This window comes from Glycine max, chromosome 17 (assembly GCF_000004515.6).
Source record: "Glycine max cultivar Williams 82 chromosome 17, Glycine_max_v4.0, whole genome shotgun sequence".
Classification (NCBI taxonomy): domain Eukaryota; kingdom Viridiplantae; phylum Streptophyta; class Magnoliopsida; order Fabales; family Fabaceae; genus Glycine; species Glycine max.
In genome coordinates this window covers 13,855,014-13,879,743 of record NC_038253.2, presented here as the reverse complement: position 1 = coordinate 13,879,743, position 24,730 = coordinate 13,855,014, and the positions used below count along the sequence as shown (strand labels likewise).

The 24,730-nt window shown below is 33.8% G+C and overlaps 3 protein-coding genes and 1 non-coding gene across 4 annotated transcripts; 2 read left to right on the top strand and 2 right to left on the bottom strand.

The window, feature by feature from the left end:
• Positions 1-939: 939 nt before the first annotated feature.
• LOC121173863 (uncharacterized) lies at positions 940-2,030 on the bottom strand. Its single transcript, XM_041011392.1, has 2 exons — positions 1,076-2,030; positions 940-944 (listed from the first exon to the last, which is right to left on the bottom strand). Exons 1-2 carry the CDS (start codon positions 2,028-2,030, stop codon positions 940-942), a joined length of 960 nt encoding a protein of 319 aa, XP_040867326.1.
• Positions 2,031-9,209: 7,179 nt separating this feature from the next.
• LOC100306371 (uncharacterized) lies at positions 9,210-13,818 on the top strand. The gene is given in 5 exon segments (NM_001250847.2): positions 9,210-9,398; positions 9,881-9,969; positions 10,391-10,520; positions 13,431-13,460; positions 13,614-13,818. Coding segments are annotated over 5 exon segments (441 nt in total). The 5' UTR covers positions 9,210-9,266; the 3' UTR covers positions 13,674-13,818.
• MIR9749 (microRNA MIR9749) lies at positions 9,639-9,758 on the top strand. The gene has a single exon (NR_126793.1). It is a non-coding gene; the product is annotated as a microRNA MIR9749 (primary transcript).
• A 1,879-nt stretch (positions 13,819-15,697) lies between the features above and the next one.
• Positions 15,698-23,227, bottom strand: LOC100800925 (probable amino-acid acetyltransferase NAGS1, chloroplastic). The gene is made up of 10 exons (XM_003550925.5): positions 22,773-23,227; positions 22,083-22,170; positions 21,692-21,900; positions 21,373-21,524; positions 19,725-20,139; positions 19,255-19,352; positions 18,471-18,582; positions 18,197-18,356; positions 16,438-16,510; positions 15,698-16,255 (listed from the first exon to the last, which is right to left on the bottom strand). The coding sequence occupies exons 1-10, from the start codon at positions 23,112-23,114 to the stop codon at positions 16,099-16,101; spliced, it is 1,806 nt and encodes a 601-aa protein (XP_003550973.2). The 5' UTR covers positions 23,115-23,227; the 3' UTR covers positions 15,698-16,098.
• Positions 23,228-24,730: the final 1,503 nt, after the last annotated feature.

The following is a 24,730-nucleotide window of genomic DNA, read 5'->3' as shown; positions in this document are numbered from 1 at the left end:
GGCATAACCAAGTACTCATAATGACCGTAACGGGTCCTAAAGGCAGTCTTCGGAACATCTTCAGGTTTCACTCTAATCTGGTGGTAACCTGACCTAAGATCTATCTTACTGAACACACAAGCCCCTACTAATTGGTCCATCAAGTCATCTATCCTAGGCAAAGGGTACCTATTCTTAATGGTTACCTTATTCAACTGACGATAATCTACACATAGCCTCATGGTCCCATCCTTCTTCTTAACTAACAACACCGGTGCTCCCCAGGGTGACACACTAGGCCTCACAAATTGTTTCTCTAAAAGTTCCTCTAACTATTTCTTAAGCTCGCCCAACTCCACAGGGGACATCCTATAAGGTGCTATGGATATGGGTCCAGTATCGGGCACTAGGTCTATCGAGAACTCGACCTCTCTCTCAGGTGGTAATCCTGACACCTCCTCAAACACCTTTGGAAACTCTCTCACCAATGGTATATCACTCACAGGGGTTTTGGTCTCAACACTCATACTAGCTAAGATCATGTATACCTGTGCATCCTCCCTTAAAGATGCCTCAACTTGGTTAGCAGACAAAAACATATCACCTTCACTCACACCAGACTCAGGAAAGACAACAGATTTCTGAAAACAATTTAATAAGACATGATTGGAAGATAACCAGTCCATACCAAGAATAACATCAATCTGACTCAAAGGTAGAACAACTAAGTCAATAAGAAATTGTCTATCAGAAATTAAGACAGGACATTGCAAACACACATCAGAAGTTAAAACAGACCCACTAATAGGTGTATTCACAATCAAGTCAAATTTCAAGGAAGACACAGGCAAGGCAAGTTTTTCAACACAGACACGAGAAATAAATGAATGGGTCGCACCTGAATCATACAATACAACCAAGGGAACTTGACTTATGAAACACATACCTTGGATGAGTTCATCAGACTGTGCGACATCAGCATCACTAAGAGCAAACACTCTCCCTGTGGTCCTTGGTCGTCCACTCTGATTATTCAGACTTCCACTCCTCTTCTCCCTCCTCGGATATGGGCAACTGGTACTGAGGTGGCCCTTACCTTGGCAGTTAAAACAAGTCACCTCTCTATCTGTGCACTCACGTGCAATATGCCCAAGCCGACCACACTTCCCACACCTGAGTGGTGTAGTAACAATAGCAGGAGCACCACTACCACCACTACTTCTACCCGCAGATTGAGACACCCTGTTAATTGCCTGAGAACTCCCACCAACTGGTTGAAGTCCTCCACTAGTCCTCTGTCCTCCAGAATGGTTTCCATATTTCCCGGGAGGGGCAGAATATGGCTTAGCACGATTGTGAGTCACAGGCTTCTTATCTTTCCCATGACTAGCATTGGCATTCATGTAAAAAGCAGTCTTCTCCCGCTGATCTTCATCAAAGATTCTACACATGTTGGTCAACTGTGCAAAGTCATGAATACCGTGATAATTTACCATCATTTTTACTTCTGGTCGAAGGCCATTGACAAATTTCACACATTTGGACCTCTCCCCAGCTTCCCCCTGATAATGAGGAAAATACCTTACAAGGTTCTCAAACCTCGCCGCATACTCTGCCACCGTCATACTTTCCTGTTTCAGCTCGAGAAACTCCATCTCCTTCCTATTCTTCACATCTTCTGGAAAATACTTCTCCAGAAAAGTTTGTCTGAAAGTCTCCCATTGGACAACAACACCACCTGCTCCCTCTAAACGTGGGCGAGTGTTCTCCCACCAGTACTCCGCCTCATCTGCTAGCATGTGAGTAGCAAACAACACCTTCTGATGGTCCTGACACTCCATCACCCGGAAGATCTTCTCAATCTCCCTCAGCCAAGCCTCAGCACCCTCAGGATCATAACCCCCTTTGAAAGTAGGTGGGTTGTTCCTCTGAAAGCGATCTAACCCATGGTACATAGTTGCTCCTCCACCGCCTCCCTGATTGGCCATAACTTGCGCCAAGTTGTTCAAGGCCTCGGTAAGAAGTCGTTCTCGCTCATTTCTCGCAGCCATTACTTCCTATGTCACGCAAGAAACAAAACTTTGAAGAAAAAAAAAATAAAATAAAAATATACTACACAATAGAGTACACCTCTAATCAAACAAAACAAACACAACACATCAGAGTACACAAGGAAACACAGAAAGCTCATAACACACATGGCCGAAAGGTTCGACCTGCTCTGATACCACTAAATGTGACACCCTCTACCCTTACAATTATAACTAACTAATTAAATAAATCATACAAAATTTAATTAAAAGATTATAAACACATAATAATAAAAGAAGGAAAAAAAAACATGCAAAATTAATTAATAATTTTTCTTTTTAAACACATTTAATTTAATCAATTCAAAAGGATAAAGGTTCACATCCACTTAGTGAAAACATAATAGAATATTACTTTTTTTAATAAAAGATAAGATTATCCCGGCTCAAAACAAGGCCGTCCACTCTAAATAAATAATAAAAAAAATCTAAAGTAGAAAAGTATAACACAATTATATCATTCAGTAAATCATAATCCCTATCACAGACTAAGTCTCTCCATCTCTAGCATGTGACTCATCATATGAAGGCTCACCTGAAACAAAGTGGCAATCAGCCCAAACACAAACACACACCGGGAGTGAGTTATCACATTCGTATATAATAAAACATTAGAGCATGTGAAACATATAATACTTAAAGCTGAATTTATATAAATAGCATTACTGCACAAAATCGCACACATTATTCACACCCATTCAAGTTTACACACTCCATAAAATAACATCAACCACAATTGTTAACTCAGTGAAATTCAAACACAAGCGTTATGCAACAATTACACTAAGACTCAAGCCTATATGCAATGTGGTACCATGTCAGTGAAAAACAACACTGAGGCGCTTAGGAGTACATGACAAAGCACACCACACAATGGGTATACTCGGTCACTCTCACTAAGTAACATCATAAGGTGACCAGTCAGGGTTACTCTGTTTTGCGAGAATGCCCCAACCACATGGGATCAACATGGGCTTAAAGGAGCACTCAAACCGAGTATCTTTACCCCCAAGGCCTAGACTCCGAAGAATCCGTTTGGGCCTCACCTTCCTGATTCAGGTCCAACCCCTAAAATATTATTTTTTTATTTGCACGCAGACACTGTTTATGAGTTATATAATACCCACGACCTTACTCTTATATTTCAAACATATTTAACAAATTGCGCTATAGTTTAACCCTTCAGGATCCTAACTAGGAATCCTACAATTTTCTTTAACACTGCGCATAAAAGTTCTCTCAAGGTACACACTGGTCGGGTTACTGTATAACTCATAACTCACATGACAAGTAATATCTCTACAAATATCAATCACACACTCATTCACAACCATGTTTCATGTCTACAGTTTAACATTTCACACTCTAACTAATTACAAAATATACTCAACAATTAGATAACACTCTAACTAATTACAAAATATACTCAACAATTAGATAACAATGTATCATAATAATAATAACATACAATATTTAACTTCAAGGCTTATAAACAAGTAACTATAAAATACACATAAAATATATATATAAGTATATTATATTCAAAATATATAACAAAATATATATATTAACGTAAACGTAAACGTACATATCACATATAACATATAAAAAGTATTAAATATATATTAATATAAAGTAATCACAATAATATCAAATATATTATTAAGTAAATACAAATTATATATAACAATAAAATATATACTCATATTGATTTCTTTGAACAACATGTATACCTATATTTTAAATATATTTCAACTAAGTTGTCAACATCAAGAAAATGCCTAATTACAATGTGAATACAATTTTAGTTAATTTCTTTAAATGATATTAGCCAATTCAATTATCCAACAATCCCTACACCTATGAATTTCATGACAAGAAATTACCCACGTGAAATAAAATATACAGTTTGTAAAAAAACAGTATCAATATATATGTACACGTATACATTGCGGTGTAAAAATAATTATCTGGACACAATATACATTAGCACAGGAACAAGATTGAAAGGCCAACATATCTGGTATAAACAAAATCACCACCACACAATTTTTATGTTAATTATAAAGAATTCTAATTCCTAAGGTACACACCTAACAGAGAAACACATCAATCCTACAACAAACTCGCAACAGAACACATCAATTCTACAACAAACTCGCAACAGAACACCAATTGGTTCATCAAACACACTCAATCCGCGATTAAACATGAAAACATAATTAAATTCATAAACACCCCAAAATAACCCAAAAATTGATCCTCTAGGGATCCCTACACATGTTCATTCTAATCCCCAAGCGTGAGTAACTCATCCCTTACCTCGAGGTAGTCGCTTAAATGTTCTCTGTTAGCAATGGTGGCGTCTTTGGTGCTCTCTAGAGCTCCTCCTCTGATTGCTCTGTTAGGGTTCTTGTGCGTCAGAAAAGAAGAAAGGAACAAAATGTGTTTTCCAAAAAGCTGCTCTAGGTTAACATTTGGCTTATATATTGGGAATTTATGACCTAATAATTTTTATTTTATTTTTTCTTATTTATTTATGTATTAATTTATTATTTTCTTATTTACTTATTAAAGTTACGGCTGTTACAAAAAGAAGTAAAATAACAAAGGATAAAAGAGTTGAGATTGATTTCACTAAAACATCTCCTCATGCAAACAAAAGTCACTAATCTATTTCAAAGTCTAATTAATATCATCAACTCACAAAAATACTCAAACATCGATCTCTTGAATGTAAATACTTTATGTCCCTTGACCAAACTATCAATCCCTTGACTAGTCGAACCAAATGACTTGCTTTAAGAACAATTATTAGTTATACCATACATAACATATTTTTCAAGTATTATAAGACCTGCAAAATTAATTTAAATACTCATTTTAACAACCTTAGTATTAGAGTGATTTTTTGTATAAAGTGGTTAAATATTTGTGGAATCATAAAGCCAACAAAATTAAGATAAATAACTCATCTGGACAACTATGTGTGGTAGATGCTCTTACACCATGTATGACCCTCCATCACATTCCATTACATTTGTGTTCAAAAGTGTCACACATGAGTACCAACTAAGCATTAAAGTGTAGTTGTCAAAGTCACCATAAATCAACCATAAATATAATTTTTTAAAGTAATCATTATTAAATAATCTATGGTTAGATGACAACATTTTTTTTACATTCCATTATACATATAAACTTGTAAGTCTATTTACTCTATGAGACATGTAAGTTTCTCTACTCCATGAGGCATCCATTCTCCCCCATATTCACTTTTATTTGAACACTTTCTTCTCATGAAATGATGAACTTCACTTTCCTAACATGCACCTGGTATGCTTTTAAATTTTACTAGTATTTTAGCTTGTGGGTTGCACATAATACATGTTTATTTTATACGAATAACTTTTTTATTCTATAATAAAAAATGTTTTAAATACATAAATTATATTATAAATAAAAATTGTAGTAAATAATTTTTTAACATATAAATTATATTTTAGAATTATGATAAGTAATTATTGTGAAGTATTGTTATTTTTTATTATTGATAATTTTTTTAAAAAATATTCAAATGAAGATATTAATAATGATAAATTGAAACAGATAAGAAGTTAATTAAAATTGTTCAGTTCATATTAAAAGTATAAGATGATATATCATATATATGTTAGGATCATATTCAAATTTTAAAGAACATATATATATATATATATATATATATATATATATATATATATATATATATAATTAGTTTTTAAATTCAGTTACAAAATATTGTTAAACCATATTAAAATTTAAAAGCATAATCAAATGGTGAGATGCATGCTAGAAGAGTGAGGTTGTCACTTTGTGAGAGAAGAGTATGCAAATGAGAGTGAATATGAGGAAGAGTGCCAGCATAAGGAAGCCGATCAACTTAGACATTTATCTATATCATTATATAAAAGAGATAAGATTTGTGGTAGTTGTTTTAGGTCTCCACTTTTGCTTAAGACTGTTTTACCTTTGCCAATTGCATATCTCACTTAATCCATATTGTTACCTCTTGATTAGAATAGTTTATGCATTACAAATTTTTTATTATCTATACCATCATACAAAACTCCCTTGCTAGGCCATCACTCACTTCAAGTTAGTTTCTCCCATCCATCTTCTTATCTCTGTAAATTTCATCATCTTTTGTCTCATTTGTCTTTGATTTTTCTTCATTTGAAACTACATATATTTTTTATCTCACAAAAGCATATTTATTAAATTTTTACTCTGTGCAAGTACATATTTGAGTAGGGAAAGAAGATTCCTTAGGTGGGTAATTTCATAGTCTTTTTTTCTCTTTTCTCTCAATTAATTTTCTTTATCTAAATTCACATATATTTATCTCATAAAAACATACTTATTTCTTAATCAGTGAACATAATTGAGTTACCTTCTTTATCTCTGAAATTAAGTGATCACCCTTATCTTTGAAATTTGAATTGGGAAAGAGACAATGGAAAAACAACAATATAGGCAAAAAGGTTGATTATTTTCTAGCTTCAAAAAACAAAAAGAAAACAAAGAGAGAAAAAAAACTTGATGCTTTGATCTAAAAAGAGAGACTTGATAAGCAGTAAGATAAGCGGAGAAAAGAAATAAACCATCTTGCGGTACCCCAATGTCCATGCATGCTCTATGATTGTGATTAAGTCCTAAATCTCAGTTGTCATAATAAATGAAGTACCCAATCTCTTGGACGAACCTACAACCCAAAACCCAACCTCGTCATGTAGACCTCCCATAAGATGATGTATGTCCACTGTTCCTAACAAAGCCATCAACATTATACTTTAGCTAGCCAGAAAATGGAAGTTTCCAACACACATACTCATCTTCCACCTACCTTAATCTATGGGCATCCTACACCAACCCGTGATTAAATTGCATACTAACAAAACTAGCCTTATTAACCACTTAAAAGTGTTCCAAACCTTGTCTTGGAAGACCACTTCATTTCGTTTTTGTGAAATAGCCCACAAAGCAATCCCATTCAAATTGTGCCACTATCTACCTCCATTTTGAATATTGCGCAAAATCCATCTTTTAATGTCTATGATATGAAAATCAACATTAAAACCAATAAAAGAGTTGTCAAGGCTATCCTAAATAGAACATACCAAATGACAATCCCTGAGTATATGGATGATTGATTTAGAGCAAGCACCACATATAAGACACCCATTGTCACTTGTCAGGCCACACTCCATTGTCTTGACATTTGTTTTGAGCCCATTGTGCAAGACCATCCAGAGAAACACCTTCACCCTATAAGGACCCTTCTAGTCCCACACAACATTCCACCTTAAAGTAGGGGCCTGGTGGTTAGGAGTAGTTAAAAGGTTGTAGGCTAACTTCACAGTAAAGACCTTATCGGGAGTCAATCCCAAAATGATCTATCTTTTTCAGCTTGAGAATCTGGTGGGGGATAAGTAGATATCTCATCAAACGCACTAGTTATTAGAAGATTAAAGAAAAATTGAACCTTCTAATTGCCATTGTGATCAACCATATCAACCACCTTAATGGACAAATCTTGCAAAGGAATTTGCATAAGAGTACTACTAGACAAACGAGCTCGTGCAATGGTAATCAAACATCCATCCAAAAACAAACATCTCGACCATTTCCAACAACCTATCAGAATCATTGCAACACATACTTCTAGATAGAGGAAAAACCTTTCCAAACTTGAGAATCATAGCCCCTACACAAACTAATTGGTATAATATTGTGATCACATTTATACTTCCTTCCCAAAAATAGAACCTATATTGTCGATTGGTTAGAAATGAGTTCCCACCCCATCTTCAGAAGGAATACCCCGTTGAAAGATAATAGATTGTGAAACCCCAGATCCCATGAGTGCCTTAACTTTTTAATTGATTTTTGAATTATTGGTAAATTAAAATTTAAAATGTGTTTTATGAAGTTTTATTTTTGATATGTTTATTGTTGTTGGCATGACATCTATATAAGCATGTGGTGTGACTTATCACGTGTAATATTGTTGCTGATGTGACAACCATGTGGATTTTTTTATTATAAAAAAACGTGTTCGCTTTTAAATTGCCAATTTTTTATTATCTCAATTTGCATTTTTAATCCCTCAAAAAAAGTTTAATTGTTTTTAGTTCCTAACCTTTTTTTATCGGTCATAGTCTTTAAATTCTTTTAATGTTTTTAGTCTCTCCTGTTAACTTATACCACTAAACTTAATAATTAATAAATCATTGTTTTTACATAATAATATTTAAGCCTAACCTAGGTTTCTAAGGATTGTGCCACATTTCAAATTCAAACATTTCCGTTGAAATTATCCATGGTAATGCATTATGTTATAACATATGATTTTACACAATGACATATTAAAGACATCTTATATAAGCCTAATCTTACATTATTGTAAAATAATCATTAATTAATCATTAAGTTTACCAATTTAAATTAACACGAAGAACTAGAAACACAAAAAAATATTTGAGGGACTAAGAAGTTCAAAATTTTGTTACACGGATTAAAAACAAAAATAGGATAAATTTTTTTGGTGGATTAAAAATTACCAAAAAAATTTTTTTTTTTTAAAAAATTCATTTAGTGTGTATTATTAATTGAGTTGAAATCACTAAATATCAATATTATAATAAGTTTTAACAATATTATAGGATAAATAGGTAAATTCATTCCAAAAGTATGTTATAGTGATAAATTAGTTCATGAAAATGTATAAAATATACGATAAATTAGTTCTGCTATTAAATTTGTGAGAAATTGATATATTTAAGGATCAATTTGACGATAAATTTATTTTTTAAGACCAATTTGATATTAAGTTATAAAATTTATAAATTAATTTGTCATTAAATTATATAAGATTAATTTATCACACTTTTTACACATTTAGAACTAAATTTAAATTTTTTATTTTTCAGGAATCAATTTATTAATCCTCCCATCTTCATAGCCGAATTTAACTATTTATCCAATATTATAATTATAATTACATAGGATTTTTTTTAACTCTACTTTTAATTGTAAAGTTTTCAGTTTTTTTAAATTTTTTTTTTTGAAGTAATAAACGGAAGACGAGAGAGGTTTCGCGATTCCATTTTCACTCGGTCCTGTTGTGTGTGCGCAGAATAAAATTTCTCATCGACGATGGCGAATACCTTACAACGCGCCCTTCGCGCCACCATGGCCCGGCCGTTCTCCACCGGCGCATTGGCCGAAATTAAGCGAGGCGAGATCGGAATGGTTTCTGGAATTCCTGAAGAACACCTTCGTAGGAGGGTATTATACTCCTTCTCAATTCTCTTTTTATTTATTCTTTATTTTTAATTCACTGCACACTCACTCGTTTAAAAAACCCTAGCATTGGTTCACCAATTTTCTTATCTTAGTCTAGTATCGTCTATTTTCATGTTTTTATGATTCTAATCGATCAATCTTAGCATAATGGTTATGACTTTGGTAGATTCAATTGCATTTGCAGTCATATTCATGTCTATTAGAGGATATCAATGTTCAATTGGGCGTATTAACTGAGAGTGTGAGAGGTGAAGGAAGCTAATCTTGACCATTCAATCTTAATAGGGATTCGGTGTTCGTGATTAGCTTCTTTCACCTTTCCCACTTTCACCTAATAGGCTCTCCCAGATTCTATTTACTGTCTTTAAAGTTTACATATAATAATTGAGGCATCACTAGATCGCTTATTGCTAACCATTGTAACTCAATTAGCCCTTTTGTATTGTGCTTACACTGCAATGCAGGTTCTAATTTACTCTCCTGCTAGAACTGCATCTCAACAAGGATCTGGAAAGGTTGGAAGATGGAAGATCAACTTCTTATCAACCCAAAAGTAGATTCTGTCTTTCTCTCTCTTGCTCTCTGTCTTTCTTTTCCTCATTGTTCTTTCACTGCTTTTTTAAAACATTATTGTCTGAGTTATAGAATTTGGGTCCTTTTGTTTCTTTCTAAAGTAATGGGTTTGATAACTGGTTGGTGGGATGCTTTGGATGTGAGTTGTCTCAATATACTGACTTATTTATGATTTAAATTTATTCATAACGGTGGAACTTATGCTATCATTGGCATTTCTTGTACTATGGCAATTTTCACAGGTTTTAGTTTCAAACTTATTACACTTATGATTCCAGGCATCCCTGGATAGTTTAAGGACTCGCTAGAAATTTCAGTATAATATTCTAAATTCAAACAATTATTTTGTAATCATTAATGATGGCTCAACAAATAGTAATTTTCAACTAATGTGTTTATAGGTGGGAAAATCCACTGATGGGCTGGACATCCACTGGGGACCCCTACTCTCATGTTGGTGATTCTGCCTTGACTTTTGATAGCGAACAAGCAGCAAAAGCATTTGCAGAGAAACATGGTTGGGAGTATTCGGTATGTCTTGTTGTTCAAATATTGGGTCAATGAGAATATCTTTTGTGTTTTTTGAGTCTTCAAGGTGTCTCTTGATATGGTTCATGTCTGTTCTTATTGAAATAAACTTTTTTTTTGCTCAGCAAAAATAGATAATATATTAATTGAGTACCAGAGGTACAAGCTTACAAAGTTTACATATTAAGATCACAGACCACTAGTTCCATTATGAAACATATGTAGTCTTGATAGAAACCAAAAGCCTAGATACAAGTGTCCGGTGCTCTGCAACTATGCACTGTACAATCTTCATCTAACACACTAACCCTGATCGAAGATTACTTGAAATAAACTATAAATTATAATGGAGCTGGATCAGAATATGGGAAGTAAACAGTGTTCATTAACAGAAACCTTTATCTTTGCCTCTGTGATGTATCATTATACAATATTAGAGATGAGGAAATGAAGAAAAAAAGCTAGTGCAGAATAACAGGTCCCTAACCCTCCTATTTTGAGAAACTTTTACTCTCCCCTAACTTCCTCTCAATCAAACAATAACTCCCTTAATTAAATCCACATCTCCCCCTCCAAAAAAATATTTGTTTCACCTCGTCCAATTCCTAAGATAATGTCCTCAAGGTGAAATTCAGCAGCCTATCCTCTGGCAGCCATACCATCTCCCTCATTCTAAATCATCCTATAGTAAAATTACTGCAAATTGCTTGTTTGGTACACATAATCCAGGCAATATTTCTTCTCACACTTAAAACATAGCCCTTCTTGTTATTTGCTTGTAATTTTGAAATCATAAAGTCACTTGAACTCCCTCCTTGACTTCTCCAAGTACCATTGGGTCTGATGGCTGCAAAATCTACCACTGAGCTTTCTGTTTGTGAGTTAGTCTGTGCAGATAACCTAGAACCAACTTCACATGTTGCTGTTTGGGATGATCGATAACTTTTGAATGTGGCTCCTCCTTGTCTGAAGATTCCCCTTTGTTTAATATTGAGTTCTTCTCAGTGATTTGCCGAGCATAATCCATCATTTCTGGTAAAAGTTCTAGTATGTGCTACTTCATTTTGTCCCTTCTTCCTTTAACCTATTCATGCAAAGGATGTACAGAATTCAAATTACTCTCCATAATCTTTCATGGATGACACTTGTTTCAAACACAACTTGTATGGCTTCTGCTTCATTGAGGGTTGAAATGTCCTAATCACAACTGTTTGAAACTCTTCCCAAGAGTGACACTTCTCTGTGAACATAATTCCCATTTCCCACCATTGGAAGCTAGAAAGTGCTCGCCCTTCTTTGCCCACCGTCACTGCTTGTAATTTTCCCCATCTGGTATCCCTTGGAGCTCTTAGTAATGCTCAACTGTTGGCTATCCATAACCAGGTTTTAAATAGTGTGCTACAGTGCCACTATAGTGGCATAGTGGTACGGAGCGGCCCCTGCCCACTATGGGGGCCTCTGTTGTGGAGTGGTTTATTGTAGCAGTCATAGTGGACCAAATAGCAGCAGCCTGAATAGTGATAATAATGGTGCTAATGTGTTGATTCCAAAAAAGACCTCTGAGCAGGGACATTAGGGCTTTTTGGGAGCTATTTATGGGGTTTCAATTTCCAAAAATGAAATCTGCAGCTGTAATAGTAGTGAAAATGATAAAGACTTGGATTTAGTAGATGATGAGTGATGATTCTAATATAAGAAACTTGTATTTGATTTTTGTTGGTATTTATTGTATGTTTTGTTTAAGACACCTATGGTTTTTTATTGTTAATTATGAAAGTCATTAATTTTGACTTTTGAGTATATTTTATCATTTTTGAGAATTCATATGTATATAGTTTACATTATAGAGTATAGACTATATAAAAAAAAATCAAAATGGTGGCTATCCTGCTAGAGTGTTTTGGAGCCCGGCACTTTGCGCTACTATTCAGGATTCAAACAATTTCTCCCTAAGCGTCTTCTGGAAACGGGGTTTTCAAGCTTCCTCTAGTGGTCCACTCCCATTTTCAATCCTGAATCAACCCTCAGGTTATTACTTCATCTCTTAGTCAAATGGCTGCAAAAAGCTCCTTTAGATCAGTGGTGATCTTCCTCTCAATAGCCCACCCATCGCACTGCTGCCTTCAGAAATATTGCTATCTTCATTGAAATGTTTTAAGATTGCATTTCCAAGTTCTGACATCTCTTCAAGCTTCTTTAATTGAGTTTCTTGAAACTTCAGCCCCTTTTTGCTTGAGCCTAGTCCTCTTCCACACATTTCATCAAGGACTCCATCCTAGTATGCCCTCTGTAAACTCCTAGATGAGGAGCTATAATGCCATTTAATAGAACTGGATCAGAATGTGGAAATAAAATAGAATGTTTATTGACAGAAACCTCTATCTCTGTATCAATGGGTCACACACAACTCACAAGATCAAAGATGAGAAAATGAAGATACAAATATAGTGCAGAATAATAGATCCCTAACCCTCCTATTCCAATTATTTGAGAGACCTGGACTCTCCCCTAACTTGCTCTCTCAAGTCTCATCCAATTCATAACTCCCTTGACTACCCCCCTTCCTCTCCCCATCTCCCTTGCTAATTACATGTATTTTCTAACTTATTAGGTGAGTTGATTAATCTTTTTTCTTGCTCATGGTTCAACTTCAATCACGATATTACTTAAAATTGTATTAGTATGGTACTGAAGTGACTGAACTATCTACCAATGGAGAATCAGCATATCTTGCTTTTCAAATGATTGCTAGACGTTTATAATTAGAGTTTGCTTGTTAGTCATTAATTCTGTTTTCAAGAATCAGGCCGCTGAATAGAAACATCCACTTGATTGTGCATTGGTATTCCTCATGTTTAGGCCTTTAGGGTTTTATTTTTTTTATTATTAACAAAAGCTCTGAACTTGTTGCAGGTCAAGAAGCCCCACACACCATTGCTGAAGGTTTGAACATCTTTTACTATTTGTACTTTAAATTTACTATTTTTGAATGACAGTGGCATTAGTTTCTTTTACAACCTTGTTTGTGACAGCATTGTGCTGTGCCTTCAATAATAATAGCTCTATACGTGTGTTAATGCTTACTTGTCTTTGCAGGTTAAATCATACGCGGACAATTTTAAATGGAAGGGCCCCCCCAAATCTGGTGAAGAGTGATTTGTTGGTTTGTATTCATGTTAATGTATTCCGTCTTCCGGAGTTTCAACGTGCAGCAGTTTTTCTCTGCATATTTTCTTGGAAAAAGAAAGTTTAATGTGAATTACTGATTGAAAATAAAAGGGACTGATCTGCCATTGGTTTAGTTTTCTTCTATGATGTAGATAGATACTGCATCTGTTTAAGATTGATTCGGCCTACCGTCTTTAACTGAACGCTGAATGAACAATTGAGCAACAGTTTTTATAAACTCGAGTACTAATCACAATGCCCTGAACTTTATTATAAAGTATTATCTAACTAATCTAACGAAGGGTATTTAATTTCGGTGTTATTACGTTTCGATTGAATGGACATGTTACTTTCAATGTGCACAAGATGTCACCTGAGAAATAAATGTGTCTGCCCCAAGGTATGGTTGTCATGTTCTCCAGTAATTTTGGGATGAAGGTTTTAGAGGAAAGGGAAACAAGGTTAAAATTTTCTTCTTAAGAAAAGATTTTCTAATTTTAAAAGAATGAATTGCTGTATTTGTTTTCTAATTTATAGTAACATGTTCTAAATGGGAAATTATCGTAAGAAATTTCAGTTGTCTTAGCAGTGTGTTGGATTAAAATTTTAAAAAAATATTTTGATGTAAAAATTTTGTGGATTTTAAAAGATTAGTAAGAATGTTATGGCATTTTAGACTTTTATGATTAATGAAGTTGTATTCAATTGAGATTTTAAATGATTTTAACAGATTTTTTTATATAAAAAACTCTGGTGATATTTAATCAAAACTTTTAAATTAGATAAAAAAAAATCTTATGATATTTAATTAAGATTGTTATGATTTTTTTAATGTCACCAAAATCTGATTGTATTAAATTAAGATTTTTTACAACTTTAAAAATTTTTTTCCATATTCAAAATAATACATACATATTTCAATATATTTTTTAGGATGGATTTCGTGTGTTTCTAGTAGAAAATATAAATACAACACCTATCAAATAATTTTATTCAAAACTTACAGTTTCCTGGACCTTTTTCCCCCTCTTTCTAACTTTCCTTACTCATCAGTTTGTTGCACTTCATAACTTTTTCCGAAAAAAATAATAATGAGATATGCACCGTCAAGCCGAGCCACCTTCTGTATAGTGAAGGGAAGGCCAAATTTCCCTTATTATGGTGACACATTTGAGATTAGGGTTTTTTATTTGTCACTCTGCAACTCAGATAGTGTGAATTGACGACTGGACCTATAAACAATCAAATTGCTTCGTTTGATATGAAACATCAGTTTTGTGAGAGCAAAATTGTCATTCGACAACAAAATTACTTGGCATAATTTAAGCACTAGTTGTCAGGCTGTCAGCCAAAAACTGCATCGTAAATAACTAATTGGAATCCAATGTTAAAATCATTAGAATTGTGAAGAATAACCTTTTATAACTAATTATTACCGATGGAAATTACTTGTTAGTATCAAATGTTTTCTCTTTCATGCATCTTTCTCCACACGTAAATTTTATCAGAAATTTATGCATTTATATATAAGCATTTGTAAGCAATACCGGAGTAATCTTTGTTCACTCTTGTCATTTTGAATTTTTTCACACGTACACATGTTTACATTCAGTTAGCCTAAATCCTGATAAATAATCAAATCACAGTTTTTTGAACTTCATCAAGCAATGTTTGCCAAAACTATTATTGGTCCAGCGGTCATATAAGTGGGAATTACACACACTTGAATACTCTTCTCATCATTATCTAGTGATACATGTAAACATAAAAAGACACTTGAATTAAACTAATGGAAATAGAACACGAATCTCATTTAAATCATTGTAAACTCTCCTTTGTTTCAAAATGATGGTGGTGATGATGATTGTGCTCTGCTGACTATCAAATGTCAATAATATAGTTTATACAACCATAACTTGTGTGCTTGCTTGTGGTTGATACCACCAGACTGCTATAATACTAAATCCTGATAGGCTGATATACAACAAATATGCTCACTAAAACCCTTTCAATAAAGAAAATCAGATTTCCTATTTAAGTGCCATGGAAGCTTAAGTCTCTGTAATTTATAAAGTTCCAAGAGCCCTTTAAGTAAAAAAATCCCTAAGTATTGAAGATTGTGCATCCTGCTTTATGTAATTCACTCTCCTCACTAGTCACTTGTGTTAATTTCTTTATCTTAATGTAAAGAAGCTACAAAAGAACTATGAGTCCATGTATGTGTAACAACTATCAAACCAACATACATTGATTGATTTGGGGTGAGAGAGAAAAAAAAAACTCAAAATCTGGAAATGAAATAATAGCTATTGATTTTCTAGCAACCATATAATTAGGAGATTATTACCTACACTCTAAGAAAGTGCCAAACAACTTGATCCAACCAACCTTTCCCCGGTGGAAAAAAGATGCGCTAAGAGGATGTAAATCTGCTACTAACAGTTATTCCACTCTTATTAGGTAGAAGCTTCTTCATGTAATACTTGGACTTGCGGGATAGATTAATCGTTTTCCTTTTCTTCTCAGGTATATAATCAATTGAACATTCTGAAAATCCACGCCTTACAAACCTGTCAATACATTGGGAATTCATGTCTTTAGAAAAGCATTTATGGAGTTAACAAACCATATGCAGCATTAAAGAATAGATATAGAGTATGCAGTAAGTAACAAGCACTGAAAGCACAAAATGACATTGACTCTAGAAAAATGTATTGACATATGCTTGACGTGCATTGAGGAGGGTATGTACCAATCTGCTGTCCGAGTTGTGAGCAAGAAAAGCATTTCAAATCCTATAGATGATGCCTTCTTCTCTATATAATCTGTTACATTTGATCATAAATTAAATAGATACAGTCAAAACATAAGATAAACACTACTATAGAGCAACAGTACCCAAAGATTATAATCAAACAGCTGCTAAAAAATGTGTTTTACCATGCACTGCATGAACCTAACACGACACCATAGAAGTAGTTTCTGGAAGAAATTGGAAACATTGTACCCTTAAATTTTTTTGTCATGGTCTGATATAGAATATTTGCAAACAATTTTGGATACAAAAATTGCACAAAGAACTAGTCAACAACTGTAGGTATACTCTTAAGAAACCTACCTGCTTTGTAAGATTCAAAACTTTCCAAAGCCAACATAGCAAAAATATAAGAAAGGAAGAGAAGTCAATGATGCCTTTAGATTGAATACCCTAGTAAGGTAATAATATCAAGAAGGTGAATGTATTATGAGTAATTGAATATGTGCTAACATTTTCTACTTTGACAAATGAAATTCCCAAAACTTTCGGATTCTGAACAATGTTTTCAAAGTCAAATTAGTGATTGAACTGACATTGTGAGAAATTTAAGGATAAACCAGGATTTCATGGGTACATATATACATAAACGTACATATGTAGCAATACGTTAGAAAAATATAATGCATGTTAGTGTATAAATAAATTAACCATGCATTATATAATATAGGTTATAAAAGGAAAATATTAATAACTTCATGTATATTTATAATACTTTAATTTGATTAAATGATTCAATGGTAAGTATGAATCCATTTTCAATTTGTTTTAACTGTTTAACTCAAAAACTATATGCAATATTATATGTGCATCAAAAGTAAAAGCCAAACTTAGCATAGTAGTTCGAGATGTGCTTAAAATGAGTTGGTTTGAAGTAGTCCTCATTCCTCTCTAATAGTTTCAGGCTTTCAGCACAATAATATAACCTGGGACAGGTTGAACCTGTTTAACCCTGCACAGTTTGGACAGTTCAGTACCAATTCACGTGGTCAGTAGCTTGGTATCAGAAAGATGGTTTCAGGACACTAACCAACCACAGGTCTGAAGTTTGAATCTTCATTTCCTGTCTTTTGGTTTCAGGACAATAATATTAACCTTGGACTAGTTGAACCTGTTAAACCATGTGCAGTTGCATGGTCTTGACAGTGCAGTACAGGCTCATTTGGTCTATAGGCATTTTTAGAATGCCAGTTTTAGAGGTTTAATCGGAGCAGCTCACATTTAACTTAGTCTAATTGGGCAGTCTGGGTTTAACTATGGTGCTGAAATATGAGAGCAGAAGTAGTTGAAATAGTATAAGTACAAAACCAGTCCCAGTCTAGTGCAACAATATGATCCTTTTTGAGTATCAGAAATGAAAAGACTATGAAAACTTTGGAAGAGTCCTTTAATCCCCAATCATTTATGCCATCTTTGGAACTTCTGTAGAACCCATATTAATGAATTTGAATGGCCGGTAGACTTGAGGGAACTGAAGTCATAATTTAAAGTTTCAAACCCCTTTATTAATGCTACTCTCTGAAAAGCTCTTTGCGATTAACATCATTTCAAGTCATTTAATACTCAATGAGTCAGAATAAACAACAATAGTCACCATGGAATTTCAATATATTCCACAAATTATTAATCACTGGTTTGTTATCAATTAAGAACAAGAATTATCAATCCACAGCGGCAATAAATAGCATTAACATACCAAGTAATTTGTCTCCCTGTCCTTGGCCTCTACAATCAGGAGATACTGCAATTGCAGCAACCTCTCCACACTTCTCCTCAAAGAAAGGAAAAAGTGCAGCGCAAGCAATTATCTGTCCTTCTCTCTCAACAACAATGAAGGAGCCTAATGATTGAAGCAGCTATAAAAAGAGAATAGTCAAATGTATGAGACTACTTGAGAAAATCACCAGTAATGGTTATAATATGGGCTTTACAGTAGCTATGAAGAATATATCAAGAAAAGTTACGCAAACCTCTTCATCAGTCCGCTTAACTAATATACCAGATTCCTCCAAAGGCTGGATAAGTTGTTTTATTCCAGAAAAATCTGTTACTTGAGCCATCCGGGTGCCTTCATAAAGGTCACTGCAAAATTAATTTAAGGCAAGCAAATAAAGATTAAGACTCTGAGAAATAGAATTAGATAAAAAAGAAAAGAAAAAGATATCATCATATCAGTCATGTATAACACCATCAACAATCTGCCACATATAGTTTATTACTAGTAGGCAGCAGCATCGGAAACCCCATGAACATCATTTTGGTGCTAATTTATTTTTGGGTTTTGAAAATAATAGCAAGCAAAAATTTCTTCAAAGGTATAATATATTGTCATGGAATAGTAGAATTTAACCAGTTTGTTCTCTTTAATTTTTAACACTAACATAGCCAATTATTTCAACTAACTGATCAATGGTTTCATTAAAAAGGAAAAAAGAAGAATGGTCTAGAGACCCAAATCAAATATTTGGATCCTTCAATCTTAACAAACATCCATGTAACCATTGGCTCATCATAGACAACTACAGACAAGTTTGAATCTCACTGTGATATAACCAATACAGGGATACCAACTAAAATTATGGTTTATTAATATTAATAACTGAAACAAAATCAAGAAACGGAACAGTTGATGAATGAATGAAGGATACAACTTACCACATATTGCTCTTACTCTCACCTCCTAGTTACCAACTCAGACAAAATATTTCATAATAAGAATTTTTTTTTCAGAGATAGAGGGCAAAATTTGCCTACCTAGCCACCATTGTTCCCATCCCATCTCTCTTGAACAGTTCCAACAACAGAACTCCACTAATAGTGCCATCCAACAAATGAACTCTTTGAACACCACCCTGACAAACAGAAAAAGTTTATATTATTAGTATCATATAACTGGGATTTCAAGCAATGTCATCATATATCAAAAAGCAACTTCTCATGGAATAACTAATCAGTGATAGGACAACTGACTACCAAAAACAGGTAATTTCTCATAAAAATGTTACATTGGGGTCATTATATCTATAAAAATCAGTCTCTTGAAAAATCTTTAAGAACTATAGGGTTTTTTTTTTAAAAGTAATGAGATGGACCTGGCTGTCATGATTAAACAGAACAAGAGACAATAGAAATAAAAATTTCAGACTTTCAGTGACTCAAGATGCTAAGGCAATATTGACCTAAATAACCAATGACATTAAGGAAAGGTTGAACCATCAACTCACTCTACAAACGAAGGCTGCAGCAGCCAGTTCTGACAGGTAACCATTCGTTCGACTTAGTGACTCTTGACCTCCAATAGCAAAACCATGCTTCCCAGATAGGCCATTCCCATTGTCAAAACCAACACCATTATGAAAGGTTGAATTATGATATTCTGAAAATGGTTTTCCGTTCCGTGGAGAATGGACTGCCCCATTAAAATTTTTAAGAGACTTGAAACTTTCTTCAGCAACAGCTTTCACATAGTTAGCAGCTGTTTCACTTTCCTCAACCTGTTTACGAATTAGCATGTCTGCCTCTTGAAGAGGCAAGAAACGAATAAGGTGTCCACTTTCATCCAGTATTGGACCATCTGTAATGCATATAAGCTTGTCAGCTCGTACAGCCAAGGCACAAGCTGTCGCAACTTCATAGGCACTGTGGAAAACAAAACTCATCAAAATCCAGTATTTAAGCATTTTTGCCTCTGTTGGATCACATCCAAGTACTATATAGCAACATTCAAGAGAAAAATAAATTGAACAGATTGACACAGGTGTAAATCTGATTCACATAAAAAAATGGTTATTTAAAAACTTGTGTCACTATTTTCTCAGTATTTAGTTTTTCACATTCCACAAGATGTCAAGTTCTAGAATCAACTATTTTATGCACTAAATAACTGCATAAAACCTTATAAAATCTCTTTACTAATTGTTTCCCTAAGAAACCAACTTCCTATGCTTTTATTTTAACACATTCTCCATGAAGTTGTTTCTTCCAAACTATACCTAACTCCAATCCTTAAAAGCTAGCCTCACAAGAAAAATATTAATATTCACCAAGATATTCATATAAGAAACATAATTGATGATAGATAGGAGGAAGCTTCTACAGTAATGGGGTTTGGGGATGGTCACATCTACACAGCCTTACTCCCTTGAGAGAGAGCCTGAACCACAACTAGAACCTTTGATCTAGTCGCATGGCAACAATCTCACCAATGGCCCATGGCTGACCCCCCAAATTGAAAATATGAATGTCTTAGAATGTGGATTTAGGCCTAACTTAACCCAAAAAAACTGACTTGTAAGGTGGGGGTTGCCCTCCACTTATATATACTTTAATTTGGCCATATCTCTAGTCGATGTGGGACTAAACCACCACCCTCAAGGTTGTACTTCAAGCAACCCCAAAGAGGCCGCAACTAAGGCAAGCTAAGGGGTGTCTGCAATTAAGGAGGCTTTTCCAACACTCCTCCTCACACCCAAGACGACTTCCAGCCTGGAGCATGCCAAATGCAGGTAGTCCAACAATGGATTTAGGATAAGCTCTGAACCATCTTAAAATGTTGGTTTGGGCTTAACTCAACCCTACAAAACTGGCTTGTAAGATAAGGGTTGTCCCCCACTTATGCACTTTAATTTGGGCATATCTCTAGTCAATGTGGGACTAAACCACTAAACCACCACCCTCAAAGTTGCACTTCAGCCATCCCCGAAAGAGGTTGAGGCTTTCTATAACAACCAAATAATAATAGAGCATGAATCAGAAATATAGCAGATTAAAAATCAGAAATTACAAACATGTTATAACAACAGGATATATGTCAGGAAGCAATCAAGAAGAACCAAGTTGTAAAAGGTAATCATCAGAGACTCTAAAGCATACTTGCAATTTAATACTTCTCCAGAGCTGGAGTAGCCCAAGTTGCTTAAAATAACAATACAGTTGCCATCAAGCCTCTCACGCATGCGAGAAATATCTACTTTTTTAACCTCCCCAGTTGACCCAAAATCAATTCCTTTGACAACCCCTCTTCTCTGCCAAACAAAAAGTTTTAGAAGACTTGCTCTTAACACAGTGACAGAAGCAGAAAACAGTGGGAAAACATCAGAATGCCATCGTTATCGCAACAACAGCACAAGGGAATTGAAAGAAACCAAAATCTCCATATGGTATGAAAAAAATTGAATCACGGAATTCAAACCTTGGCTGCAAGAAAGTTCCCACTTGCAACACTGACACCAACTTCATGCAAACGGCTATTGTCACCATGTCGACGAATATTGTAAATGGAGGGTCCAGGAGAAAGCTTTGCTTCAATCATCAATCTTATTCTCCCAGCTGCTTCCATTGCAGCTGCTAGAGACTCATCATCAGTTATCCTATATGGACCAACATACTTAGGCTGTCTCCCTACAAAATAGCAATATCACTAGTCAATGCTCATGCACACTAGCTAAAGTTTCACTTCTCTCTTGTGGGTTTGGCAAGTAACAGCACAAGGTGATAATAATCTGTCAGAAAATTAGCCACTAGCACCCAGTCACATTCAAACCATGATGATTTCATTTCATTGTGATGCAAGTATGACTAACCTCTCTCACGCAAAAGATTGTCAATTTGCACATGGGTCCCCGGAACAAGAACAAACCGGATTCCCAGGTGATGAAGGAAGGCTATATCCTGCACGCACCACATTACATAGCTAAATATATAAGATCAATTGAACGGTGCAGTGAGTAGAAAGCATTTCTTCATTTTTTTTTTTGAAAAATACATTTTTACCAATTTTATACATAGTTATTGACCATAGTAATCCTACTAGGCTCAAACATTGCTAGGAGAAATTATTACATGGTCTAGAACTTGGTTCCAACTAATCCCTGCATAACACGTCATCGAGCTTCATTAATTCTTGTTCGCAAATTGAAAAACTGAATAATGTGTGACATAGATATTAGTCGGGATCATAGACACACGAGTATCTAATAAATTTATTTTCCAGTAGAGAATACCTGTGATATTCTAAAAAAAAAGGTTATACATTTATGGTCAATGTTAATCAGTGTTCTTAATACATTGTTTAAAAAACTTAAAAGGAGAAAGGTTTTTATTGGAATACGCAAAATTGTGTTACTCATGGTTTTTTTTATTCTCTCGTTTGATTTACACAATAAATACTTCCTTCACCAATGTCCTAAAGTACTCGTTAGCAATACCCTACATTTATTTATGTATGAACTGAATGACCCAATAAAAAAATAAGTTGAAAAATTTGGAGATGCCTTGAGAATGGGATCCAATAAGGGACTAGTGACAATTTCACCGGAAATAATGACAACGAAGGTAGCGCCACGGTGGGCCCACAAGTAAGGCCACGTCTCGCGGAACCAACGCACGAATTGCTTGTCGTCCATGGAGCTGAAACTCTCCTCTTCTGCCACGCTTCCGTTGAATTCTTCGCTGAACACGTTGCGGCGTTTGCAAGTTGTTGAGAGTGATAAGGGATTGTTTGGCATTGATTTTGGGGGCCAAGGAGGTAAATTTAGGTGGTGTGGATAGAAATTGAATCGATGGGAGGAAATTTTGGGAAGGGATGTGCTACAGCTCGAAGACAAAGCCGCCATGGGAAGTGTTCTGTTCAGATGCAACTCAACTCAAGAAGCCGCCAATGTCGATATTTTTTTCCTCTTTATTTATTTGGATTTTGTTGGATGCGATTTTGTTCACAGTAACACACTAGATTTCATGAAAATAGGATAAAATGGTATAGCAGTGAATTTTAAGTTTTTAGGATTATTATGCAGCGACTGCAATTATTTTTGATAATTTTTAATTAAGTTTTTGAATTAGTTTTTTTTATTAAGTTCCCGAACTTCAAAACTTGTAGTATTTGTTTTTAATTGATTCTGACTTAAGTGGACATACCATGGTGAAAATAGTAGTTTATTTTTTCTGCAGAAAAATAGTGGTTGAATAACCTAATTGGGAATGTTGATCTGGAGATGACAATACTTGATTTAGAGATTAATTAAGTGTTTGTGTGTTAATTTTCTAAAATAACTTTTTACTTTCACTTTATTTTTTTTCTTTTTAATATTTTTTAATTGAAATAGATTTTAAAATATTTTAAGGAATAACAAGTAGTTATCAAATATGTTAATGAGAATGATATTCTTAATAATAGTATTCTCGATAATATAATTTTTAGGAGTATAATTTAATCCGTGAAATAAACGTTCCTTAAAATTTATAATATAATAAAAAGTTGTAAAAATAACTTTTGAAATGTTTATTTAAAAAATAATTAAAAACTATCTAAATTACATTTAGAAAGGTATGATGTATTTGGTAGAGGAGATAAACAGTATGAATGAAAATAGGTAGATGAAAAGAGAAAAGAAAAATTGATGAAATAAAGTTAAAATATGAGTTGTTTAGTTTAAGAAGAAGAAAAAAGTGGAAATAATATTGGGAAGGTTGTTTGTTTTGAAAGAAAAATAAATAAGTCATTAATAAAAATAGCACTTTATTCTTACTCATAATTTTCAGATTTTTGTCGCGAAAATATTTTTTAATGCAACCGATTATGCATGTGTACATAACCATTATCCATGCATACATAATCATTTTTTTATTTAATTTTTTTTAGTCTTTGATATCAAGTAACAACATTGTGTTGTAGTAATGACATTGATAACTTTTTTTAATTGATGTTGTAGCAATGACGTTGATAACTTGTTGTTAATAGATGTTGTAATAATATTAAAGAGTTTGATAGAATGATCAAATGTAATTTTTTTGATAAATTGTATTTTTTAATTCTATTATCAACTAGTTTAATGTGATTAATTATTTTAAATAACTAATAATACAAAAATAAAGTTTATTGAAAAATATTACATATGATTATTAGACTTAGACTTATTAATGACGTGACAAGTCAATGAGCTATTAATCATTGTTACAACATCATTTAAAGTTGTTACTCAACAACATCTATTAAATAAAAAAATGAATATTCAAGGGATTAAAATAAAATAAAACCTTTTATTTTATAGGGATCAAATTATTACTGAAGCACAAAAAATAAAATGGATAGCAATAGAGTAAGGTCAAATTAGATAACGTTTTCTATCAATATCATATTTTCATGTTTTCCTCTCACTTCAATGTGGAAATACTAGTTATAAGAACTAGATTGGGGATAGACTCAATCAAGATAATGAGTTAATGAATTGTT